At 45.5% G+C, this 26,077-nt stretch overlaps 1 protein-coding gene across 7 annotated transcripts in view; it reads left to right on the top strand.

The window, feature by feature from the left end:
• arhgef6 (Rac/Cdc42 guanine nucleotide exchange factor (GEF) 6) overlaps positions 1–25,803 on the top strand; it is a 251,316-nt gene extending 225,513 nt beyond the window's left edge. For 4 of the 7 annotated variants that reach the window (XM_059976677.1, XM_059976674.1, XM_059976678.1 and 1 more), the window contains 7 exons: positions 6,523–6,717; positions 7,460–7,480; positions 7,853–7,946; positions 9,060–9,149; positions 23,149–23,248; positions 24,051–24,105; positions 24,205–25,803. In XM_059976677.1, coding sequence (XP_059832660.1) covers positions 6,523–6,717; positions 7,460–7,480; positions 7,853–7,946; positions 9,060–9,149; positions 23,149–23,248; positions 24,051–24,105; positions 24,205–24,327 — 678 coding nt within the window. In that variant the 3' untranslated portion in view covers positions 24,328–25,803. The remainder of the gene's footprint in view (positions 1–6,522; positions 6,718–7,459; positions 7,481–7,852; positions 7,947–9,059; positions 9,150–23,148; positions 23,249–24,050; positions 24,106–24,204) is intronic. The other 3 variants (XM_059976680.1, XM_059976676.1, XM_059976675.1) reach the window with 2 other exon arrangements.
• Positions 25,804–26,077: the final 274 nt, after the last annotated feature.

Genomic DNA, 26,077 nt, shown 5'->3' with positions numbered 1-26,077 from the left:
AGTAGTTAAGTGATCTGACCTAGAGATGTCAACAAGTTATATTACCATGAAACTCTTCAAGCATTACCATGAGACCATAAGATATAGGAGTAGAATTGGGCCATTTGGCCCATCAAGTCTACTCCTCCATTTCATCATAGCTGATCCAATTTTCCTGTCAGCCCCAATCTTTTACCTTCCCCCTGCATCTATTCATGGACTGAACAATCAAGAATCTATCAAACTCTGCCTTAAATATACACAAGGACTTGGCTCCATAGCTGCCTGTGGCAAAGAATTACATAGAATCACAACTCTCTGCAAGAAATTCCTCTTCATCATCTCTGTTCTAGAAGGACTTCCCTTTATTCTAAGACTGTGTCCTCCGGTCTTAGACTCTCCCACCATAGGAAACCACCTCTCCACATCCACTCTGGAAAGGCCTTTCATCATTCAATAGGTTTCAATGAGATATCCCCTCATTCTTAAGAATTCTAGCGAATGCACGCCCAGAGCCATCAAACACATTTCCAGTGATAAGCTATTCAATCTTGAAACCATTTTGTAATCCTCTCCAGTTTTGAACCCTCTCCAATTTCAGAACATCTGAAAGATAAGGGGCCTAAACCTGCTGTCAATACTCTAAGTGAGACCTCACCAGTGCTTTATAAAGTTTCAACATTACATCCTTGCTTTTATATTCTAGTCCTCTTGAAATGAATGCTAACATTGCATTTGCCTTCCTCACCATTGACTCAACCTGCAAATTAACCTTCAGGGAATCCTCTACAAGACTTCCCTTTGTGCCTCGTTTTTTTGTATTTTGCCTCCATTTAGAAAACAGTCAACTTGTGGCGACCCACTTCCTAGCGCACTCGAACCGGCTCACAAGTAGCCAGCGCACCGGCATAAAGGCCAGTCCCAAAAGGGCGCCAGGTCTGCTTCACCAACAAAGGGAAAAGCCCGCGCGGGACTGTGAATACGTGCCCCCTACAGCATCCGTCCCCGGGGAGGGCGGGATCAGGGAGGCTTTAAAGCAAGGCCGCGAAGTTCGAATAAAATCTTTTTTAACTGCAGTTTACCGACTCCATGTTGTTATTTCAGCGCTGCGTGTAGCACACCGCTACAATTGGTGACCCTGACGGCCCAAACGATATTTGGACCGGAGATGAACGACGCCGCATCTGTTCATGCGGTTTCGTTGAAACTGCCAAGCTTCTGGACGCTGCGACCTCACCTATGGTTCCAGCAAGTGGAAGCCCAATTCCACGTTCGGCAGATAGCCTCAGAGGACACACGTTACTACTACGTGGTGAGCTCCCTCGACCAGGACACAGCGGCCCAGGTTGAGGAGTTCATACAGTCTCCCCCAGCGGACGGCAAATACACGGAATTCAAAGCGCTGCTCATAAGCACTTTCGGACTCTCACGGCGTGAGTGGGCTGCCTGTTTACTGCACCTGGATGGTTTGGGGGACAGACCTCCATCGGCTTTAGTGTATGAGATGTTGTCTCTGGCCGGAGGACACAAGCCCTGCCTCATGTTTGAGCAGGCATTCCTGGAGCAGCTGCCCGAGGACATACATCTGCTGCTGTCTGACGCAGATTTCAGCGACCTCCGGAAGGTGGCAGCCCGGGCGGACTTGCTGTGGAATGCCAAGAAGGAGAGTGGGGCATCCGTCACACAGATCACCAGGCCACACTCCCAGCAGCAAACCAGACCTGGCCCGGCCACAGAGCCCGCTAACCCCAGAGGCAGGGATGAGGAGACCAACGAACAATGGTGCTTCTACCACCAGCGGTGGGGCGCAGAAGCCCGCCGCTGTCGCCCACCCTGCAAGTTCCCGGGAAACGCCAGGGCCAGCCGCCGCTGATGGCTACGGCGGCTGGCCATCGGGATAGCCTCCTGTATGTGTGGGACAAGAGGTCGGGACACCATTTTTTGGTTGACACCGGTGCCGAGATCAGCGTCTTACCTCCGACGAATTACGACACCCGCAACAGGGCACCGGGTCCCACCCTGAGGGCCGTGAACGGCAGCACAGTAAGGACCTACAGCACCCATACGGTGCAGCTACAGTTCGGCTCCAGCCGGTTCACGTGGGACTTCACACTGGCCACCGTAGCCCAACCGCTTCTAGGTGCAGATTTTCTGCGGTCTCACAGCCTGCTGGTCGACCTGCCGAGGCAGAGACTGGGCCACGCCGAGACCTTTCAGATGTTCTCCCTGGGTGCAGCCCAGTTGCCAGCCCCTCACCTCGACTCCCATCACGCTGTCCGACAACGACTTCACCAGGGTCCTGGTGGATTTCCTATTGGTTCTGGCACCGCAGTTCACGGCAGCCATGCCCCAACACGGCGTACAGCACCACATCCCGACCCAGGGACCACCCCTCCACGCCCGTGCTCAAAGGCTTCCCCCGGACAAGCTCCGACTGGCGAAGGAGGAGTTCAAGAGGATGGAGGAATTGGGGATCATACGTCGGTCCGACAGCCCATGGGCCTCCCTCCTGCACATGGTGCCCAAAGCGACCCGGGACTGGAGACCATGCGGCGACTACTGCAGGCTGAACGAGGCTACAACACTACCCTGTGCCGCACATTCAGGACTTTGCAGCAAACCTGCACGGCACACGGATCTTCTCCAAGGTAGACCTCGTCCGAGGATACCATCAAATCCCGATGCATCCGGACGACGTTCCCAAAACAGCACTCATCACCCCTTTCAGCCTTTTCGAGTTCCTCCGCATGCCGTTCGGCCCGAAGAATGCCGCACAGACGTTCCAGCGGTTAATAGATGTGGTGGGACGCGACCTGGACTTCACTTTCATCTACTTGGACGACATCCTCATAGCCAGCAGCAGTCGTCAGGAGCATCTGTCCCACCTCTGTCAACTCTACGCCCGACTGAGTGAATACGGTCTAACAATCAACTCAGCCAAATACCAGTTTGGACTCGACACCATCAACTTCCTGGGCCACAGGATTACTAAAGATGGGGCAACCCGTCTGCCCGCTAAGGTAGACGCAGTCCGCCATTTTTCCCGACCCACCACAATCAAAAGCCTTCAGGAATTCTTGGGTATGGTGAATTTCTAACACCGCTCCCTCCCTTCAGCTGCCCGAATCATGCGCCCCCTGTTCGCCCTGATGTCGGCTCCGGGCAAGGACATTACCTGGGACGAGGAGTCCGCCGCCGCTTTCATTACAACGAAAGAAACCTTGGCAAACACTGCGATGCTAGTGCACCCCAGAAGGGACGCATCTAACACGGCAGTCGGTGGGGTACTGGAGCAACTCATCGCGGGTCGCTGGCAACCCCTGGCGTTTTTCAGCAAACACCTGCAACCAACTGAGCTCAGATAAAGTGCTTTCGACCGGGAACTGTTGGTGCTATACCTGGCAATCCGGCATTTCAGGTACTTCTTAGAAGGTAGGCCCTTCACCACGTTCACGGACAACAAGCTGCTTACCTTTACATTCACGAAGGTGTCCAATCCCTGGTCGTTCCGCCAGCAGCGCCATCTGTCCTACATCTCTGAATACACAACGGATGTCTGGCACGTCTCGGGCAAGGACAATGTCGTGGCGGACGCGCTCTCTCGCCCTAACATTCATGCCCTTTCCCAAGGGGTAGACTTTGAGGCGCTGACAGAGGCGCAAGCAGGCAGACGAGGAGATCCCTAGTTACAGAACCGCAGTCTCTGGTTTGCAGCTCCAGGACCTCCCCGTAAGCCCAGGTGAGAGGACCCTACTCTGTGACATCACCACTGGCCAACCCCGTTCCATTGTCCCGGCAAACTGGTGGCAACACGTTTTTGACTCCATTCATAACTTAGCACACCCTTCCATCAGGACAACCGTCCGGATGGTTTCCAGCAGGTTCGTTTGGCGTGGACTCCGCAAGCAGGTCAGTGAATGGGCCAAAATGTGCATGCACTGCCAGACAGCCAAGGTGCAGCGGCACACCAAAGCTCTGCCGCAGCAGTTCCACCCACCCACCCACCGGCGTTTCGACCACATTCATGTGGATATCATGGGCCCCCTGCCAGTGTTGCACGGAGCACGGCACCTCCTCACTATTGTGGACCGGTTCACCAGATGGCCAGAGGCGATCCCGCTCACCGACACCACCTCTGAATCTTGCGCCCGGGCACTGATGACCACCTGGGTGTCCCGCTTTGGTGTACTGGCCCACTTTACCTTCAACAGAGGCAGCCAGTTCACCTCCAGCCTGTGGTCAGCTATGGCCAGCCTTCTGGGGACACAGCTGCACCACACAACTGCCTACCACCCACAGTCGAACGGCCTGGTGGAGCATTTCCACCGTTACCTAAAGTCGGCTCTCATGGCCCGCCAGCGAGGAGCTAACTGGGTGGACGAGCTTCCCTGGGTCCTACTCGGCATCCGCACGGTGCCCAAAGACCATCTGCACACCTCGTCGGCCGAGTTGGTGTACAGCGCACCCCTGGTCATCCCCGGGGAGTTCATACCAACCCCAAGGGGGCACGAGGAAGAACCCGCAGCAGTCCTGGGCAGACTACGCGAGAGGCTCGGCAACCTGGCCCCCATACCCACTTCGCAGGAAGGGCAGAACCCGACCTGCGTACCCAAAGACCTGCAGAACTGTAAGTTTGTGTTTGTACGAAGGGGCGGGCATCGGCCACTGCTGCAACGGCCCTACGAGGGGCTGTTTACAGTGATCAGGAACAACGGATCCACGTTCGTGCTGGATGTTGGGGGGAGAGGGGAGGTTTTCACGGTGGACCGACTCAAACCGGCCCATGTGGATGTGGCGCAACCGGTCGAGTTCTCGGCACCGCGGCGCAGAGGCCGACCTCCCAAACAGGTCCGGCCCAGACTGTGGACACTGGGGGGTGTATCGCCGGTTCTGGGGGGTGGGTGGGTTATGTGGCGACCCACTTACTAGCACACTCGAACTGGCTCACAAATAGCCAGTGCGCCGGCATAAAGGCCAGTCCCAAAAGGGTGCCAGGTCTGCTTCACCAACAAAGGGAAAAGCCCGCGCGGGACTGTGAGTACGTGCCCCCTACAGCATCCGCGCCCGGGGAGGGCGGGATCAGGGAGGCTTTAAAGCGAGGCAGCGAAGTTCGAATAAAATCTTTTTTAACTGCAGTTTACCGACTCCGTGTCGTTATTTCAGCACTGCGTGTAGCACACTGCTACAAGCTCTTTCTTCTACAGAAGTGCATAACCATGCACTTCCCCACACTATATTCCATCTTCCATTTCTTTGTCTATTCTCCTAATCTGAGTCCTTCTGTAGCCTCTATACTTCCTCAAAACTATCTGCCACTCCACCTACCTTCATATTGTTTGTAGACCTTTCAACAAAGCCATCAATTCCATCATCCAAATCATTGACATATAACATAAAAGAATCAGTCCCAACACAGACCCCTATGGAACACCATAAGTCACTGGCAGCCAGTCAGAAAAGGCTCCCTTTATTCCTACTCTTTTCCTCCTGTCAATCAGTCGCTGTTTTATCCATGCTAGAATCTTTCCTGTAATACCATGGGCTTGTAGCTTGTTAAGCAGCCTCATGTGTGCCATCTTGTCAAATGCCTTTTGAAAATCCAAGTACACATCAAGTGATTCTCATTTGTCTAATTTTAACAGATTTGTCAGACAAGATTTTCCCTTGAAAAAGGGCCTTTCTTATCACATGCCTCCAAGTACCTTGCTTAATACCTTACCAAGCTTAATAATCGACTCCAACATCTTCTCAACCATTGAGGTCAAACTAACTGGCCTATAGTTTCCTTTCTTCTGCCCCTCTCCCTTCTTGAAGTGTGGAGTGACATTTGCAATTTTTCAGTTTTCTGGAACCATTTCAAAGTGTAGTGATTTTTGTAAGATCATTGCTAATGCCTCCACAATCAGCCACCTCTTCAGAACTCTGGGCCATATACCATCTGGTTCAAGTGACTTAACTACCTTCAGACCTTTAAGTTTCCCAAGCACCTTCTCTCCAGTTATGATAACTTCATGACTCCTGACTCCTAGTACTTCCACAATACTGCTGTTGTCTTCCACAGTGAAGGCTGATGCGAAATACTTATTCAGTTCAAATGTCATTTTGTTGTCTCTCATTACTACCTCACCAACATCGTTTTCCAATCTTGCCTCTCTTTTACACTTGTGGTAATATTGCGGTTTATGTTATGCATTTGAGTTATTTGTACTGTGCACCTTGATCAGGAGGAACACACACAAAATACTGGAGGAACTTAGTCCCCCTCCCCTCCACCTTTCAAATCTACTCCTCAGTAGATTTTTTTTGTCCAGTCCTGCCGAAGGGTTTTGGCCCAAAACGTCGACTGTAGTTCTTTCCATAGATGCTACCTGGCTTGTTGAGTTTCTCCAGCATTTTGTACATGGTGCTTGAAATTCCAGTATCTGCAGACTTTTGCTTGTTTGTGATTTGTTCTGGAGGAAGACTGTTTCGTTTGATGGTATAATTGTGTATGACAATAAACTGAACTTGAACTTGAAAAACTCCTGTTTCATTCTAACTCAGCAGCACGGGGAGAGTAAGCAGCCTCCAGCCACTCCATCACATCAACCCCTGGCTTATTCACCTCCACAATCTTACAGCAGTGGTACACAAAGCAGAGGCCCCCTGGAGCCGCCCAAAATGCCTAGACCATGGACTCTGAGCTGCCTGAGACCTGCACCTCCACTCAGACCTTCAGCTGCATTAGGCTGCAAGGAGGTACGTGCTCTGTGCCCAAGCACACCATTTTAACTGTAGCTTACTTCCAAGAAGGTAGAAGGTAATGTGCTGCTCCTTATATTGGTGACACATGGGTCACCTTTAATTACTTGAATCAATTATTGGGCAGCACAATGCCATTACAGTTCGAGCTACTGGAGTTCGGAGTTCAGTTCTAGTAAGGAGTTTGTACGTCCTCCCCGTGAATGCATGGGCTTCCTCCGAGTACTCCGGTTTCCTCCTACAGTCCAAAGCTTTTCTTGTTAGTAGGTTGATTGATCATTGTAAAATTGTCTGGTAATTAGGCTAGGGTTAGATAGGTGGTTTGCTGGGTAGCACAGCTTGTGGGCTGTAAGGGCCTTTTCTGCATTTAATCTCTAACCAAAATAAAATATTGGGAATAATTTCTCAAGAACCTGATATCTGGTTGAGAGCAAACTCTCTTCCCTTGCGTGTTAATCTTCAGCCCTGGGTTTAAAAACTTTCTGCTATTTTCAATGGATAATTAGGATGACCATAAATTATCTCAATGATGCATGAGTCTGCTCCTGGATTTACCTGCATGTAAAATAACCTTTAAAACTAATCGGTTATGTGAATGGTGCAGACAGCACAGTTAATACTAATATCAGTAATATTTTAATAATCTTTTATTGTAGTGAATGAACTTTTCATATAATCAATCATCAAATTTTTCTTTCACTTTCATCTTATCTTTCTTTCTCCATTTGTTGCATTGTAGAGGATGTCTTATATTTTAAAGGTAAGCAGTAGACAAGTAACTTTTCTCCTGTTTGTGTGTTACGTGCATGCTTGCGATGCAACAGTGCAGCTGCTGTCTTACCACCTCCTTCACCTGCTTAATTCAATGCATTTAAAAAGTTCCTACAATGTGTTTGTAAACTGTACTTATTCACCTTCCATTGTTAAGACCAACACGGTTCTACTATTGAAGAAACTAGATGCAGAAACGTGTTTGGTCTTCCAGCGTTGCAACTAACTAGACACAGGAGGTGTGTTCAATCTGGCAAAGCTCTGGCACGTCTGCTTCTGGTTTCTTATCAAACTGAACAATTGCTGTCTCACTACAAACCAATAATGTTAACCGGCAGTTGGGTGCTTCCTGTCCTTGCAGGACTCCAGCAAGAGCCCCAAGGCAGTGAAAAAGTTCCTCAGCAAACGGAAGACAGAACGCAAAACTTCAGACGATGAATATATTTTGCGTAAAAGTAAGTCTTCCACTGACTTTCAGTGAAAAATAAATTTTTCAGTGAGTGTTTTTGGATCCAAGGTCTAAATTTCATTTTTAAAATACAGTATGTTGAGATTTTAACTGCCGACTACAGATTGTTAGAATGAGCTGTGATTCACTATCTAGCATATGACCATCTGATTTCATGTCCAACATTCCAGTTAAGTACTGCAGGGATCTGAGGGAAGTAGTTCAGAGGTAGGTTATGTCTTCCCTCCAGAGTTCGATTGTCTGCAGTCTCTTTTATTTCCCTCCTTAACTAATGCCCACACTTGTTCTTAATGTCCCTCTGGGTTGCTGCATCTTTTTTCAGTCAGCAGGAATTGTCCTTTTATTTGATTGCAAATACCAGGTTCCTGGTGTTACTTAAAGGTGTGGGCTGCTCATTTGCATTTTCTTGAGCTGAGAGATCAGAATTGTTCAGAAATATGCTGGGATTGTGGTGATGATATAACTCAGACCACATTACGTACTGAACTGTGAAATCTTTTCACTCCATTGGTATGTTTGAAAGTAGCTTTGCTTTCACATTGGTATCACACTCCAATTATTTTTCCAAACTGTCAGCAAGTACTCTGCAGTGAATAATACCTGCTGTTGAAAGCTGCATTCAGTAGTACAAGGTGAGGGTACTATGGTACCTATGAGCTTGGAGTATTCACTCTCCCTGTTCAGTTGCCTCTTGGCTGATTTGCTAGCAATCTCAATCAAAGAATGAGTTTTAATGTACGTTCTTTTGAACACAATTTCCTGAACATAATAAGGACCTGTTCTACTCTGTATCTCTTAAAACTACTGTTGCACCGTGCAATATTTAAAAATAATATAAATTACAATAAATTTTTTTTTAAAAAATTACGTAGGGCAAAAAGAGTAAAAATAGTGAGCCTCAACTTCACAGCAAGTGGCTGTGTTTGAAGCTTTTAACTAAAGCCTTTAGAAAAGTGATTCCTGTCTGTAGTGCCTTCCATCGACAACACTTCATAGCCGGTGAGTGCCATTAAATGTGGTCCCCACAGGAAATGCGGCAGCCAAGTTGTTCACAGCAAACGCCCACACACAACCTGACTATCTTATTTGCTTCTTACAGGTACAGCAGCCCTGGAGGAAGATGCACAGATCCTTAAAGTCATCGAAGCTTATTGCACCAGCGCGAACCTCCAGCAGGCTCATAGCTCAGGCAGGTGACAGCGCAGCGTCAGGAGCGCGGTAGGGGTGGATCGCTGCCAGCAGGGCTACTCCCTCAGCATAGACAGTGCTGGGCAGGACAGGGGTGGGTTGCTCCTGGGCAGGGCTACTCCTGTGGCATGGCCATGTATGATCAGCACAGGCCAGAGCAGGGGCAGGTCTCTGTTGGGTAGGGCTGCTTTCGTGTCACACTAATGCCAGGCAGGGTAGGGGCAGGTCTCACGGTGTGGCCACCGCAGGGCAATCTCTCATCTACAATTTCAATCAGACTGAAGTTTCTAATCGTCTTTCAAATATAAAGTCAATGTAAAATTATTCATGGTGTGCGAGGAGCTTTGAGCTCATTCAGTGTTTAAGTCACACAAACACACACACACACACACACACACACACACACGTAAAGGAACTCAGGAGAGCAGGCAGAATCTATGGAGAGGAATAAACAGTCCATGTTTCAGGCTGCCACTTTTCCAGGACTGGAAAGGAAGTGGGAAAAAGCCAGAATCAGAATGTGGGGGGAGTGGGAGGAGTAGAAGCTGGTAGGTAATAGGTGAGACCAAGTGAGGGGGAGCAGAGTGCAACAGAGATCAAAGGGGAGCAGTGAAAGATGGTCTCACTGAACTCCCATTGAAGAGAAGATTTAAACTCCTTCAAAGAGACTTTGCATTGGAGTAGCAAAGCATAAACATGAGAGATTAAGACATTGAGTTTGTACAAGGGAAACCAGTAACAGAATGAGGAAAAGAACATTCTTAGTCATTCTTAGAGCCACAGAATTTAGATTTAAAAGAGTAGAATGATGATAACAGAAGAAATAAAATAGAGAACTGTCCTGAAGCATTGTTGAGGGTCCCTACCACCCATCACACAATCTGTTTGACCCACTACCATCAGGAAGGAGATACAGGAGCATCGGGAGTAGGTAACAGCTTCTTTCCTCAGGCTGTGAAACTAATCAGTATGCTGTCACCGCTGAGGTCTCCTCACTAGGACAGTGAGCTCTTCACTGTTTACCTGTGGTGTGTGTGCTGTGTGTTTAGTTGATGCACAATGGTCTGGAGAAATGTTCTGTTTGAAAGACAATGAACTTGAATTTGAAATGAGCAGATGTGCGGAGAGCAGCTTGTAATGAGTCGCCATACTCCAGCACCATTTTATTCTGCTGCCCTTTCAATACGCAGTTTGCATCTGAGCAAGATCTTTGACAACTACCCTGCTGCCACCACAGAGCTGATTTATCTGATAACAATGTGGTGATCACACTTTGTAGGCAGAGTACCCATGGAGGTTGGGTTGTGGTTGAAATGCAGTTAGAGAGTGAGAATCTTTCTCGCCAGTTGGGGCGGTCACCAAGCATTAACATTTAGTATTGCCAGTGTGATGGATTGGCACTCCTATGAGAAGGGTACCTGTTAAAGGACCCATCTTCCATTTTGTACTGGAATCCAATCACTGCTGGTTTCAGCTACATATAAACACTGACCACTACTGCCAAGTGAAATTGTGTCTTGGTCTTTCACTAGGTCTGAGCAGAGAATGCAGTGCTTCTCAATTGTTATAGTGATTGCATATGAACCACAATAACCAGGATTCAGTTACAAATCCTGTCGGGTTATAGAAGAAGCAACTTTTGCTCAGATTCTTCTATCTAAATGATCTCAGCTGAACATTGTAACTCCATAGGCACAATGTTTCTGGCAATGGGAATTAACCCAGGTTGCTCATTCTGTATCTAAAAGACTGATTTCAGCCACTCTCATCTATACTCAAGCTCACTGCACTTGGTCATTTGGGGGCTGGTAAGTGGTGGTGGGCAGAGCAAGCTGGATGGGAGATGGCACTGGAGGGATAGCATGGGAAAATAGAGGCAGGTGGGTGCAGACCATAGAGCCTGGTTCAGGGAGGGGAGAGTGAAGGTGGAGGCAGAGGTTGGAGTGGATAAGTGGTGAGGCAAAAACTATAAGTGCTAGAATCTTAAGCAAGAGAGGGAGCTGTTTACGGAGAGGTCAAGGGAAAATGGAACTAGGTGAGGAAGGGCATATGGTAGGTGAAGTGAGTGCATGGTAAGTGGATAGAGCCGGAAGGGAAGTTACCTTTCACCAGTTGCTCCCCACCCCGACCCCCCATTTAGTCTGACCATTTTATTCTCAGTACTGATGCTGCCTGACCCAGTAGATAGTTTGATGTTGTACATACCATCGACTGCAGTTTCTGACATCCTAGTGAATTTCCTCTTCACAGATGGGCTTGGGGCATTTGGTCCCACCCAACTTGTTCCAAGCTGATCAGGGAACACCTTCCCTTCAAAGGTGCTCAAAGCCGTTCAAATCTTTTCCCTCCTTACCCTAAACTTGCAGTATGTCTTTTATAGTTTAATCTACCTCTGATAGGGGAAAAGATTTCTACAATTTATTCTCTCTCTATTGTTTATACTTCAGTTATGTCGCCTCTTAACCTCCTTCACTTCAGGAAGAACAGATCGTAAAATAAGATTAGCTTTATTTGTCACTTGTACCTCAAAACACAGCAAAATGTGTCACTTGAGTCAACAATTAACACAGTCCAAGGATGTGCTGGCGGTGTTGCCATGCTTCCGGCACTGACACAACATGCTCACAGCTGACTGTAACCTGTGAGGAAACCGACGTAGTACAAACCCCTTACAGACAGCAGCAGGAATGAACACTGAATGCTGATCTCTGACACTAAATCATTTGTGCTGACTGTTACACTGCTCTGCCACCCTACATAGCTGAGCTACTCCATCCCACGTGATGTCCTGGTCAATCTCTCCTGCATCCTAAGAAAAGAATATAAGAAATAGGAGCAGAATGCACCGAAATCAAAGACTGTTGGAGGGGGATACACAATGCCCTACTAGACATCTTTAAATGTGAAATACCCTTAGAAAGTAAGACCATATATTTTGGGTATATACCTCAAGAATGGTTGAAAAGAAATGAATATTTAATGAATATACTGCTGGAGGCTGGTGAAAGTACTCTTACTAGGAAATGGTTATCACAGGAGAGCCCAACCTTGGGTGCATGGATGGAAATTACAATGAACATTTACAAAATGGAGAAGATAACAGCATCTGTTAATCATAAATTGGAACAATTTGATTCATATTGGGGAAAAATGGTTTAACTACATAATACCGCAGTGACTAGTCGGGTACCGCAAGGTTCGGTGCTGGGACCACAGCTATTTACAAAATACATTAATGATTTAGATGAAAGGATTAAAAGTAACATTAGCAAATTTGCAGATGACACAAAGCTGGGTGGCAGTGTGAAATATGATGAGGATGTTAGGAGAATGCAGGGTGACTTGGACAGGTTGGGTGAGTGGGCAGATGCAGTTTAATGTGGATAAATGTGAGATTATCCACTTTGGTGGCAAGAACAGGAAGCCAGATTACTATCTGAATGGTGTCAAGTTAGGAAAAGGGGAAGTACAATGAGATCTAGGTATCCTTGTTCATCAGTCAATGAAAGCATGCAGGTACAGCAGGCAGTGAAGAAAGCTAATGGCATGTTGGCCTTCATAACAAGGGGAGTTGAGCATAGGAGCAAAGAGGTCCTTCTGCAGTTGTACAGGGCCCTGGTGAGACCACACCTTGGAGTATTGTATTCAGTTTTGGTCTCCAAATCTGAGCAAGGACATTCTTGCTATTGAGGGAGTGCAGTGTAGGTTCACAAGGTTGATTCCCGGGATGGCAGGACTGTCATATGTTGAAAGATTGGAGCGACTGGGCTTGTATACACTGGAATTTAAAAGGATGAGAGGAGATTTGATTGAAACATATAAGTTTATTAAGGGATTGGACACACTAGAGGCAGAAATCATGTTCCCGATGTTGGGGGAGTCCAGAAACAGTTTAACAGAAACAGTCACAGTTTAAGAATAAGGGGTAGGCCATTTAGAATGGAGTTGAGGAAAATCTTTTTCACCCAGAGAGTTGTGGATCTATGGAATACTCTGCCTTAGAAGGCAGTGGAGGCCAATTCTCTGGATGCTTTCAAGAGTTTGGTAGACCACTTAAAGATAGCAGAGTCAAGGGATATGGTAAGAAGGCAGGAACGGGGTACTGATTGTGGATGATCAGCCATGATCACATTGAATGGCGGTGCTGGCTTGAAGGGCTGAATGGCCTACCCCGTATCTATTGTCTCTTAGGCCTGATTTTATTCTCACAAATCAATGAATTTGTTGTTAAAAAAAGATCACTCCCTACTTGTACATAGTTTTCTCCTTTCGCTTGTTTTTTCTTTCCTCTCTTTTCTATAAGTGTATACCTCATAATTATTATGTGGAGATTTGTGGCATATATGACTAAATGATACATACAGTGGCATGCAAAAGTTTGGGCACTCCAAGAGATTTGAGCTCTCAGATAACTTTTACTGAGGTCTCAGACCTTAATTAGCTTGTTAGAGCTATGGCTTGTTCATAGTCATCATTAGGAAAGGCCAGGTGATGCAAATTTCAAAACTTTATAAATACCCTGACTCCTCAAACCTTGTCCCAACAATCAGCAGCCATGGGCTCCTCTAAGCAGCTGCTGAAAATTAAAATAAATAGTGCCCACAAAGCAGGAGAAAGCTATAAGAAGATTGCAAAGCATTTTCAGGTAGCTGTTTCCTCAGTTCATAATGTAATTAAGAAATGGCAGTTAACAGGAACGGTGGAGGTCAAATTGAGGTCTGGAAGACCAAGAAAACTTTCTGAGAGAACTGCTGGTAGGATTGCTAGAAAGGCAAATCAAAACCCCCATTTGACTGCAAAAGACCTTCAGGAAGATTTAGCAGACTCTGGAGTGGTGGTGCGCTGTTCTACTGTGCCGTGACACGTGCATAAATATGACCTTCATGGAAGAGTCATCAGAAGAAAACCTTTCCTGCATCCTCATCGCAAAATTCAGCGTCAGAAGTTTGCAAAGGAACATCTAAACAAGCCTGATGCATTTTGGAAACAAGTCCTGTGGATTGATGAAGTTAAAATAGAACTTTCTGGCTGCAGTGAGCAAAGGTATATTTGGAGAAAAAAGGGTGCAGCATTTCATGAAAAGGACACCTCTCCAACTGTTAAGCACAGGGGGTGGATCGATCATGCTTTGGGCTTGTGTTACGGCCGGTGGCACAGGGAACATTTCACTGGTAGAGGGAAGAATGAATTCAATTGAATACCAGCAACTTTTGGAAGCAAACATCACACCGTCTTTAAAATGCTAGCAATGAAAAGAGGATGGCTTGTACAACAGGATAATGATCCTAAACACACCTCAAAATCCACAATGGACTACCTCAAGAGGTGCAAGCTGAAGGCTTTGCCATGGCCCTCATAGTCCCCCGACCTAAACATCATCGAAAATCTGTGGATAGACCTCAAAAGAGCAGTGCATGCAAGACGGCCCAAGAATCTCACAGAACTAGAAGCCTTTTGCAAGGAAGAATGGGCGAAAATCCCCCGAACAGGAATTGAAAGACTCTTAGCTAGCTACAGAAAGCATTTACAAGCTGTGATACTTGCCAAAGGGGCCGTTCCTAAGTACTGACCATGCAGGGTGCCCAAACTCTTGCTTTTTGTTGTTATTTTGAAACTGTAAAAGATGGAAATGAAAAAGTAATCTTGCTTAAAATATTAAAGAAATGTGTCTTTAACTTTTTGCCTTCTGGAAATCAGGTAATCTTTTACTCGCTTAGCTATTCCCTTTATTCTTTGGAGCATAGAAGGTTGAGGGGGGACTTGATAGAGGTATTTAAAATTATGAGGGGGATAGATAGAGTTGACGTGGATGGGCTTTTTCCATTGAGAGTAGGGGAGATTCAAACAAGAGGACATGAGTTGAGAGTTAAGGGGCAAAAGTTTAGGGTTAACACGAGGGGGAACTTCTTTACTCAGAGAGTGGTAGCTGTGTGGAACGAGCTTCCAGTAGAAGTGGTAGAGGCAGATTCATTTTTGTCATTAAAAACAAAATTGGATAGGTATATGGACAGGAAAGGAATGGAGGGTTATGGGCTAAGTGCAGGTCGGTGGGACTAGGTGAGAGTAAGCGTTCGGCACTGGTTAAAGGGCCGAGATGGCCTGTTTCCGTGCTGTAATTGTTATATGACTATATTCACAGTAACAGAAATTTTGACCGGGGTGCCCAAACTTTTGCATGCCGCTGTCTGTACAATATGTACAAAGAGACATTGATAGGGTGCAGATGTGGGCTTAGAAGTGGCAGATGGAATTCAACCCAGAGAAGTGTGAGGTGGTACACCTTGGAAAGACAAACTCTAAGGCAGAGTACAAAGTAAATGGCAGGATACTTGGTAGTGTGGAGGAGCAGAGGGATCAGGGGGTACATGTCCACAGATCCCTGAAAGTTACCTCACAGGTAGATAGGGTACTTAAGAAAGCTTATGGGGTGTTAGCTTTCATAAGTCGAGGGATAGAGTTTTAAGAGACACGATGTAATGATGCAGCTCTATGAAACTCTAGTTAGGCCACATTTGGAGTACTGTGTCCAGTTCTGATTGCCTCAGTATAGGAAGGATGTGGAAGCATTGGAAAGGGTACAGATGAGATTTACCAGGATGCTGCCTGGTTTAGAGAGTATGCATTATGATCAGAGATTAAGGGAGCTAGGACTTTACTCTTTGGAGAGAAGGAGGATGAGAGGAGACATGATAGAGGTGTACAAGATATTAAGAGGAATAGACAGAGTGGACAGCCAGCGCCTCTTCCCCAGGGCACCACTGCTCAGTACAAGAGAACATGGCTTTAAGGTAAGGGGAGGGAAGTTCATGGGGGATATTAGAGGAAGGTTTTTTACTCAGATAGTGGTTCGTTCGTGGAATGCACTGGCTGAGTCAGTGGTAGAGGCAGATACATTAGTGAAGTTTAAGAGACTACTAGACAGGTATATGGAGTGATTTAAGGTGGGGGGAATAAATGGGAGGCAGGGTTTGAGGGTCAGCACAATGTTGTGGGCCGAAGGGCCTGTAATGTGCTGTACTATTCTATATCTGAAATACATCTTATGGAAATGTTTGATGATGAACTTCAATAAAAAATAAATTACAAAAAAAAAGGAATCGGAGCAGGAGTAGGTCATCTGGCTGGTCAGGCTATCTAGAACTCTGGTCAGACCCCACTTGGAGTACTGTGCTCAGTTCTGGTCACCTCACTATAGGAAAGACGTGGAAACCATAGAAAGTGTGTGGAGGAGATTTGCAAAGATGATGCCAAGATTGGGGAGCATGCCTTATGAGAATAGATTGAGTGAACTTGACCTTTTCTCGTTGGAGTGATGGAGGATGAGAGGTGACCTGTTAGAGGTGTATAAGGTGATGAAAGGCATTGATCGTGTGGATAGAGGCTTTTTCCCAGGGCTGAAATGGTTATCACGAGAGGGCACAGTTTTAAGGTGCTGGGGAGTAGGTACAGAGGAGATGTCAGGGGTAAGTTTTATATTCAGAGAGTGGTGAGTGCGAGGAATGGGCTGCCGGCAATGGTGATGGAGGCGGATACAATAGGGTCTTATAAAAGGTTCATGGATAGGGAGATGGAGTTTAGAAAAATGGAGGACTATGGGTAACCCTAAGTAATTTCTAAAGTACATACATGTTCGGCACAGCATTGTGGGCCGAAGGGCCTGTATTGTACTATAGAAACATAGAAAACCTACAGCACAATACAGGCCCTTCGGCCCACAAAGTTGTCACTCCAGAAATCCTTAGCCATTCCACTCGCAGCCTTCATGCTTTGAATAGGTTTTCTATATTTCTATGAGCCTGCTCCGCCATTCAATCTGGTCATAGCTGATCTGGTCTTGGACATTTCTCCACCTACCTGCTTTTTCCACATAACCCTTATTTCCCCTAGAATACAAAAATCTATCCAACCTTGTCTTAAGTAAATTTGCTGAGGTAGCCTCCACTGCTTCATTGGGCAGAGAATTCCACAGATTCACCACTCTCTGGGAAAAGCAGTTCCTCCTCATCTCTGTCCTAAATCTACTCCCTCGAATCTTGAGGCTATGTCTCCTAGTTCTAGTCTCACCTACCAGTGGAAACAACTTTCCTGCCTCAATCTTATGAAATTATGAAAGAGATAGATATGCTTCTATAAGATCATTCTTCCACATTCTTCCTATGTCTTAGTGACCAGAGCTGAGCACAGTGCTCCAGCTGTGGTTTTATATTTTATTTGGCTTAGAGATGCAGCGCAGAACAGGCCAATTCGGCCTGATGGGCCACACCACCAGCAGCCCACCAATTTAACCCTAACCTAACAACAGAGCTATTCACAATTACTGTGAGAGGAAACTGAATCACTTGGAAGAAACCCACTTATTCACGGGGAGGATATATAAACTCTGGATGATAATGTGTTAAACTGGATCACCAAATTTATGGATGACACCAAGGTTAGGGGTGTAGTGCATAGAGAGGAATGTTCAGAGATTCACATGGTTCAAATGGTTCCATTTATTAACGGAGAATGTACAGTATATAGTCTGAGGTACTTGTCTTCTCAGACATCCACGGAAAGCAGAAAAACCACAAAAGAATCAGTGACAAAAGCACGCTTTTCTGCTCAAGCTCCTGCAGATTTTCTCTTGTTTGCGATTCCTTCCCTAAACAGTCTCAGTTGGCTGTCTTTATGACCGCACCCCGGAGGCACCATCTTCCAAGGTGCACCTGGAGAACATTGGAAAACGTTTGGCTGGCAAGCTCCAGAAATGAGAACTCATCAGTCGTAAAAAAAAATGCAGTTTGAGTGCCAGTTGCAGATCAAGACCTTGTTAGAACTCCAGCACATTGAAAAGGCGAAAAAGAGACAGTAAAGAGAGGAATTGAAGCTACTTCTGTAGATGAGTTCAAAGAGGCAGCTACTTGGTGCCATCTTAAACTCTGCCCCTAGATTCAAAGTACATTTATTATCACTGAACAATAAAGATTTTGGATGTATTTATAGATTTTGGGCTGCTGATCATGAAAATCACCATGAAATTTCCCTGTCACACACAATTTTTTTGAAATTGCCTATATTTGTTATTTCAATTCATAAATTAAGTCAATTAAAACATTACCCACAATGTAAGCTGAAAATTTTTCCATCTTGTCGAGATATTCTTGGGCATGCTTATGCAGGGCAGATGCTGCATGGCAGAACAGGTTTTAGAACGGCTATAAAGCATCATGCCCACACCATTTTATGCATTGTATTTACATGTATAATAGTTTGCAATCACATTGATGCACATGGTCTACGTGCAGAGCACTCATAATAATTGAAATTGCATTTTCAGCAGTATTTGTGATAGCAAAATGTCTCACCAATGTTGCAACAGCCTTGGTACTCTGTTATATTTGTGAGGAGATTGCGCTTAAATCTCAAAGATGGAACATGATGCCTCATATTAAAAAAGCCTGTGAGCTTTACTTTGGGTGTAGAATTGATGACGAAGATAAAGCCTGGGCTCCTCATGTGCTGTTGAACTTAGAGCTTGTCTCAGAGGCACTTGGAAGTCAACGCCGTTCACTGTCCCAATATGGCAAGAGCAGAAAGATCATGTGACAGATAGCTACTTCTGTCTGACCAGTGCTTGTGGTTCCTCTGCTAAAAACAAGAAATCCATTGACTACCCCAGTCTCACTTCAGCCATGAGACCTGTGCTGCATGATGTTAGTCTTCCAGTACTGATGCCACCAGAGACATGGAGTCTAGCGGAAGCAGCTGAAACTGACATGATACATGAGGCAGGAATGGAAACAACACTGATACCGGTACAAATTTTGAACCCTTTATATTGAGTGAGCCTCATCTGATAACTCAGTCTGAGTTAAATTGCCTGGTCAGATACTTGGGTTTTGTCAAAGGCAAAAGCAGAATTATTGGGTTCAAGACTGCAAGGATGGAATCTGCTGTCATTAGGCACAAAATTTCCGTGAAGGATTTTGATATTTGAGAATAGTGTTTCCTAAAATAACTGATGCCAAAATTAAGGAAGGCATTTTTGTTGGTCCACAAATCAAACATCATCAATGACTGGCAATTCAAAGAATTTCTAATTGTACCAGAGAAAATCGCGTGGACATCATTCAAGGATGTTGACGAAAATTTTCTTGGCAACTGAGAGAGAGATCATACTTCGGGACCTTCCCCCGGGAGCAACGAAAGAGAGACTGTTTGTACGTAGAGGCCTACAATGGGAGTAGCGAGAGAGAGAGAGAGAGAGAGAGAGAGACTGTTCATACATTAGGACCTTCCTGGTCAGAGACTTGGGTTTGGTCAAAGGCAAAAGTAGAATTACTGGTTCAAGGCTACAACAATGGAATCTGCTGTCATTAACACACAAATTGACATTTGACAATGGTGTTTCCCAGAATGACTAATGCCAAGATTAAGGAGGGATTAAGGAAGACCTTACTCCAAGAGCAGCGAACAGGAGGGAGAAAGAAAATGTTCACACGTCGGTAGAGGGTGCTAAGCACCCGCCCACCTTCTGCTCTCATCCTTGTGAATTTCAGTCTACCTCAACATTTTGATTGGTGAGATAGATGAGAAATAGAGGCTACATCCACACTACACTGGATAAATCTGTAACCAAAGCTTTTTCTTTTTGTTTTTACCCTCCGTCCACACAAAAACGGCATTTTCATACCCTGAAACTGGAGCTTATCAGAAATGCTTTCCAGGGTGGGTATTTTAAAAAATGCTGCTCAGGCAGATCAGAGTGGATGGGGTAACCAGAGACTTCTGAAAACGCTGTCAGACGGCAGCGTGCTATTTCATTGTTTTCTTGAACGCAACCTAACAATATCAGAACAGATGGCAACGAGACTGACACCAGAAGGGTTAGAAATGTATTCACCAAATACTTTGACCCATAACTTACTGAATAAATAAGTATACTCACTTTGCCCTGTTTTCTGTCCTTGCTTGTATGAAGATGGTTTACCTATTTATGCAAGTACTTCTCTTACAATAGATGTATACAGCCTAATGTAACATTGTATGGAAATACAAGATAACACTGATGCACATATTTTTTATACATTTAACAAGGGGCTTTATTAATGCAACAGAGTCAGTTTTTCAATGTTCGTCGTTAGCCAGGTCAATCTGTCCGGGAACTCCCTGCCAATTGTCTCTGTACGTTCTAGCATTTGTTTTTTTTACTTTTAAGTTCTCCTGCGCGAGGGCCAACAGCTGTTCGTCGTTTTAAGTTTTTCTGGTCTGTAACTACACAAATGTGCACTTTCACACTGAGATTCGACACCAAACAAGTCGCTTGTTATCGGTAGATGTGTCCTGTGCATGCACAGTAGGAGGAGATTCTCCGAAATCTCCGTTTCAATGTAGACAGAGATACTTTTAAAAACGCATAGTGTGGACGCCTATCGTTTTTATGCGAAACCAGCGTTTTCAAAATTATTTGGTCTAGTGTGGATGTAGCCAGAGTTGATCACACTTAGTCCAAAACCTCATCAAACTCCCTCGGAGACAGCGAAGCGCCAGATCATTCAATCAGCCCAGAAGCACCCCCCAAAATGTAGATCACATGCTCCAACAGTAACAGAACCACATTTGAAAGAAAAAAGATGAAGTAAGATGAAAAGATGAAGGCCTGTGACTGACGGTGTGCCACAGGGATCAGTGCTGGGTCCATTGTTATTTGTCATCTATATCAATGATCTGGATGATAATGTGGCAAATTGGACTAGCAAATTTGCTGATGATACAAAGATTGGAGGTGTAGTGGACAGTAAGGAAGGTTTTCAAAGCTTGCAGAGGGATTTGGACCAGTTGGTGGAATGGGCTGAAAAATGGCAGATGGAGTTTAATGCAGACAAGTGTGAGGTATTGCACTTTGGAAGGCCAAACCAAGGTAGAACATACAAGGTAAATGGTAGGACACTGAGTAGCACAGTAGAACTGAGGGATCTGGGAGTACAGATACATAATTCCCTAAAAATGGCATCACAAGTAGATAGGGTTGTAAAGAGAGCTTTTGGTACATTGGCCTTTATAAATCAAAGTATTGAGTATAAGAGTTGGAATGTAGTGATGAGGTTGTATAAGACATTGGTGAGACCGAATTTGGAGTATTGTGTGCAGTTTTGGTCACCTACTCACTAGAAAGCTATCAATAAGATTGAAAGAGTGCAGAGAACATTTACAAGGATGTTGCCAGGACTTGAGGACCTGAGTTATAGGGAAAGGCTGGATAGATTAGGACTTTGTTCCCTAGAACGTGGAAAATTACGGGGAGATTTGATAGAGGTATACAAAATTATGTGGGGTATATATAGGATAAATGCAAGCAGGCTTTTTCCACTGAGGGTGGATGAGTCTTGAACTAGAGGTCATGGGATAAAGATAAAACATGAAATGTTTGTGGGGAACACAAGCTTGGAATTTCTTCACTGAAAGGGTGATAAAATTATGGAACAAGCTGCCAGTGGAATTGTTGGATGTGGCCTTGATTTCAACATTTACAAGTAATTTGGATCAGTACATGCATGGGAGAGGTATGGAAGGCTATGGTCCAGGTGTAGGTTGATGGAACTAAGCAGGTTAATAGATGGACCAAAGGGCCTGTTTCTGTGTTGTAGTTTTCTTTCTATGACCGACATTTAACTCACTCGTGTATGTTGAGAATTTATTATCTATAAAATTGTAATTTGTGGTGATTTTTATGTCTTGCATTAACTGCTGCCACAAAATGATAAATTGCATGATATGTGGGTGTGATAATATACATGGTTCTGATGATGCAGTGTTTGGACAACCATGATGAGATGTATAAAGATGAACCCAACACAACTATGGTTTCATGTTTTGTTACCAAGGAGCAGCAGCAGAGGGATCTCAAACTCAATAGGGAAATAGAGAGAGCGATGAGTAGCCCAGCAGCCTTGCCCAACGTGATGAGTAGCACGCGGGTGAGGATATTGTAATCTAGAACGCACAAGCTGAAAGCACAGTGGAATTAGTTCCTATTGAATTGTCTGCAGACAATCAGTGTCAGCAGTCCTAGCTGGATTCTTCCTGTCTTGCTCATGGGCACTCAGCCAGTCTTCAGTTTAATGTTCGAAGTAAGTTTATTATCAAAGTACACATATGCCCCATATACAAACCCTGAGATTCACTTTCTTGCGGCATTCACAGCAAATACAAGGAACACGATAGAATCAGTAAAAGACTGCAGCCAACAGAGTCGACAAACAACCAATGCGCAAGTACAGAAAGAAAGAAAGAAAGGAAACAAGTAATAATAAATTGATAAGCCATAAATGTTGAGAACATAGATGCGTCAGAATCAGGTTTAATATCACCAGCATATGTTGTGAATTTGTTAACTTTGCAACAGCAGTACAATGTAATATGTGATAAATATAAAAAACTGAATTATGGTAAGTATATATATGTACATTAAATAGTTAAGATAAGTAGTGCAAAGTCAGAAATTTAAAAGAAAAGTACTGATATAGTGTTCAAGGGTTCAATGTCCATTTAGGAATCATATGTCAGAGGGGAAGAAGCTGTTCCTGAATCACTTGAGTGTGTGCCTTCAGGCTCCTGCACCTCCTTTCTGACGGTAGCAATGAGAAGAGGGCATGCCCTGGGTGGTGGAGGTCCTTAATGATGGAGGAGCCACCTTTTTGAGGGATCAGTCCTTGAAGATGTCCTCGATGCTGCCTGTAATGGAGCTGGCTGAGTTTACAAATCTTTACAGCTTACTTCGATCCTGTACAGTAGCGCGAGAAGAGAGCATGGCCTGGGTGGTGGAGGTCCTTGATGATGGATCCTGCTTCTGCAGGATAGCAATATCCTTTGTCAAAGACCCCCACCATTGCAGCTCCCCCATTGAGGTCAAAAAATTGAGGTCACCCCAGGGGAGAGGACTGGCCTTGCCAGATGTAATTGATGCAGACTCTTACTGATTGAGACTGAGACAATGTTAACCTTGGACCCTGCTCTTACAGTTTGTCGGAAAGACTCAGCGCCACAGGTTCTGCTCCCAGAGGAGGAGAAGATCATTGTGGAAGAGACAAAGAGTAATGGGCAAACTGTAATCGAAGAGAAGTAAGTGGGTTGTTTACCAGCTGTACTGTCACCCTGAGAAAAGGGAGCTGCTTTTCCCATTGTCACGGAAGTAAGTGAGATTTGGAGGGTGAAGGGTCACAGCAGAGTGGTCAGGGCAGCTGTGACTGGACACAGTGCCTGGGGAGGCATTATTTAATTGATAAACAGCCTAGGGGCTAATCATGAACTGCTGTTGTTACTGGTGCTGTAGTTACTTTCAGGGATACTCAAGGAGCGAGAACTAAGTGCAGACAGTTTAGCAAGTACTCAGAGAGAGCAGTCAGGCTGTGAGTGAAGAGCAAATCGAGGAAGAGGATGTGCCCTCTCCCCTCCCCCCAACACCCTCCCCTCCCACCCTTCTCACCTCCCCCTCCCTCCCCTCTTCCCCTCCCCCTCTTCCCTTTCCCCCTCTCTCCCCTCGCCTGTCTCCCCTCCCCCTCCCTCCACTCTCACCCCTCTACCTCTCCCTCCCTCTCCTTCTCTCCCCCTCACCCCTCTCCCCCCCCCAAGATAGATCAATGGGTGGTAGGCATATGGAACCCAGAGGGTGAAGGTACCAGTGGGGAGAGGGGATGGAAGTGAACAGGACCCGGGTGGACTGGTGGGAGTGTGAAAGAGTGGAAAATTCAGTGTGTTCATATCTTACCCAAGTGAATAAGGCAGGAGCAATAATCACCTGAGGACAGGAAGTGGGCACAGTGGGGTATGGATTCATGGAGGCCAGCACAGAAATGATGGGCCAAAGGGCCTGTTGCTCTGCTGTACTGCTCCACATCACTGATAAGTGCTTTCATTGCTGCAGGAGTCTCGTTGACACGGTTTACGCGTTGAAGGATGAAGTTCAGGAGCTGAAGCAGGTCAGTTACTGGATTCTGCAGATGGTTTACAGTTGTTCGTTTGGCTTTCCGTGGTGTAGACACATTGTAATAACTGCATTTGTATTATCCTTTCCCCAGGAAAATAAACGGATGAAGCAATGTCTAGAGGAGGAACAGAAATCCCGGAAAGAATTGGAAAAAATGATCCGCAAAGTGCTGAAGCAATTGAACGAGTCAGCGTGGGATGAGAGCAGTCATTAAAACTGCCTGCCTGCCTGCCTGCCTGCCTGCATCGCAACACAGGCTCAAGCAAACGGCAATGCAGTGCAGAGCTGGCTGCTGAGTCATGGAGGAGCCTTGGTTCACTGACTGTGAATTTCTGTGGATTGGCCGGTGACTGAAGAGTTGAAATCTAACAGGGAATTGCACAGGTCTGGGGAGCTCCATCTCCAATACTTGGATTGGTTACCAGCCTGCGCCTGACAATGCCTGCAAGATGTCCCAAGCTGCTGAGAAATAGCCTTCCGTGCCATCAGGTTAGGACTGTAACTCTCAGAGTTCCTGAAGTTCAAGGGCTCCTTCAAGGTGCTGCAGTGGGACTGCACCCACTGATACCTTCTCCTGCACAAGTTACTGGGTGTTAAGCCGTGCACACACAAATCCAGGGATAACTCAGATTCCAGGCTCTGGCTGATTTATTTATGTTTTCCTGTTTTAGGTCACATCCTGTTGTCACGTCCCCTCCTCTCCCCACAATCAGTTTACGTTGATGCAGTGCAGAAGTGTTATCCAGCAGGGGCCTCAATAATGACTTGCCTCTAATGCCTGAGTAGCTGTTGCCTATGTACAGTGGTGTACATAGTCAAGCTCTTTTTAAAGTGGTCGTAGCTTTGCGCATTCCTGTATATTACAGGATTGTCTTTAATAATGTGTAAAGGTTACAGGCAGCTCATGCTCCCTCTCCCTACCATGGTGTAGAGTGCTTGCTCATTGACAGACTGTAGGAGTTAACTGTGCAGGCACAATCATAGTTTCCAGTTGCTGAGTTGAAGGCTGGGATTGAACACAGGAAGTATCAGGAGGATTTGGGAATAACCAGGGGATAATGAGCCTGTAGTTCTGGGCAGATGTTCACATCAATGGCTGAAGATGGGCTTCAGTCACACTCTACTTCGGTTACAGTTCCCATGTGCTTGCAGAGGCTATCCCTTCCACTTCACTGTGAAATGGAGTTTCAACCTCACACCCGTTACATTTGGTACAAAGGCCATTCATTTCATACCAGCACTGAGCATGGAACTGTGAGCAGCCTGGCTGTGAAATCATCCACACTTGTGGACTGTTAAGCTAGCAGGGCTCATATTAACCTGGGAACCCGCTGCTGTGTCTATAGCGAGTGCCTGTGCTTGTGGAGATCCTTTGTCATTGCACACATTCGTGCACATACACTCACATGCACACACAATCACATGTACACACACACACTCACATATGAACATGCACTCACATTCATACACACCCATGCACACATACCAACACAAACACACACAGGAATCCTTTTCTAAAAAGCTTCTTTTTATACTGCTGAAGCCATCCATCCCCTCAGCTCTACCTGTAAATAAATAGCTCTTATATTTTGGCAGGATCTCACAGCACCACACGATTCTATAAAATTCTTGTACTGTTACCTGAATTTTTTTGCTGTTAGCTTCGATACAATTAAATTGATTTTCTGAATGGGTTGTGTGTGTTTATATTCATGATAAATTTAAATTGTGCTGCTAATCAAACATCTATTAATGAAACTGCTGCATTATTTCCACTTTTCTTGGATCTCACAGTGTGTTGTACATCAGGTGACAGGGGGAGGGTGATTCCTAGCAATAAAACCTTTTCTAGCTAATGTGGACAATGATTTCAAATTTCTGACTCTCCAAACCATGAGACATAAGAGCAGAATTAAGCTATTCCGCCCATTGAGTTTAGTCTGTCATTCTATTGTGACTGATTT

This window comes from Hypanus sabinus, chromosome 8 (genome assembly GCF_030144855.1).
Source record: "Hypanus sabinus isolate sHypSab1 chromosome 8, sHypSab1.hap1, whole genome shotgun sequence".
Lineage (NCBI taxonomy): Eukaryota > Metazoa > Chordata > Chondrichthyes > Myliobatiformes > Dasyatidae > Hypanus > Hypanus sabinus.
This window is presented reverse-complemented; position numbering and strand designations above follow the sequence as displayed.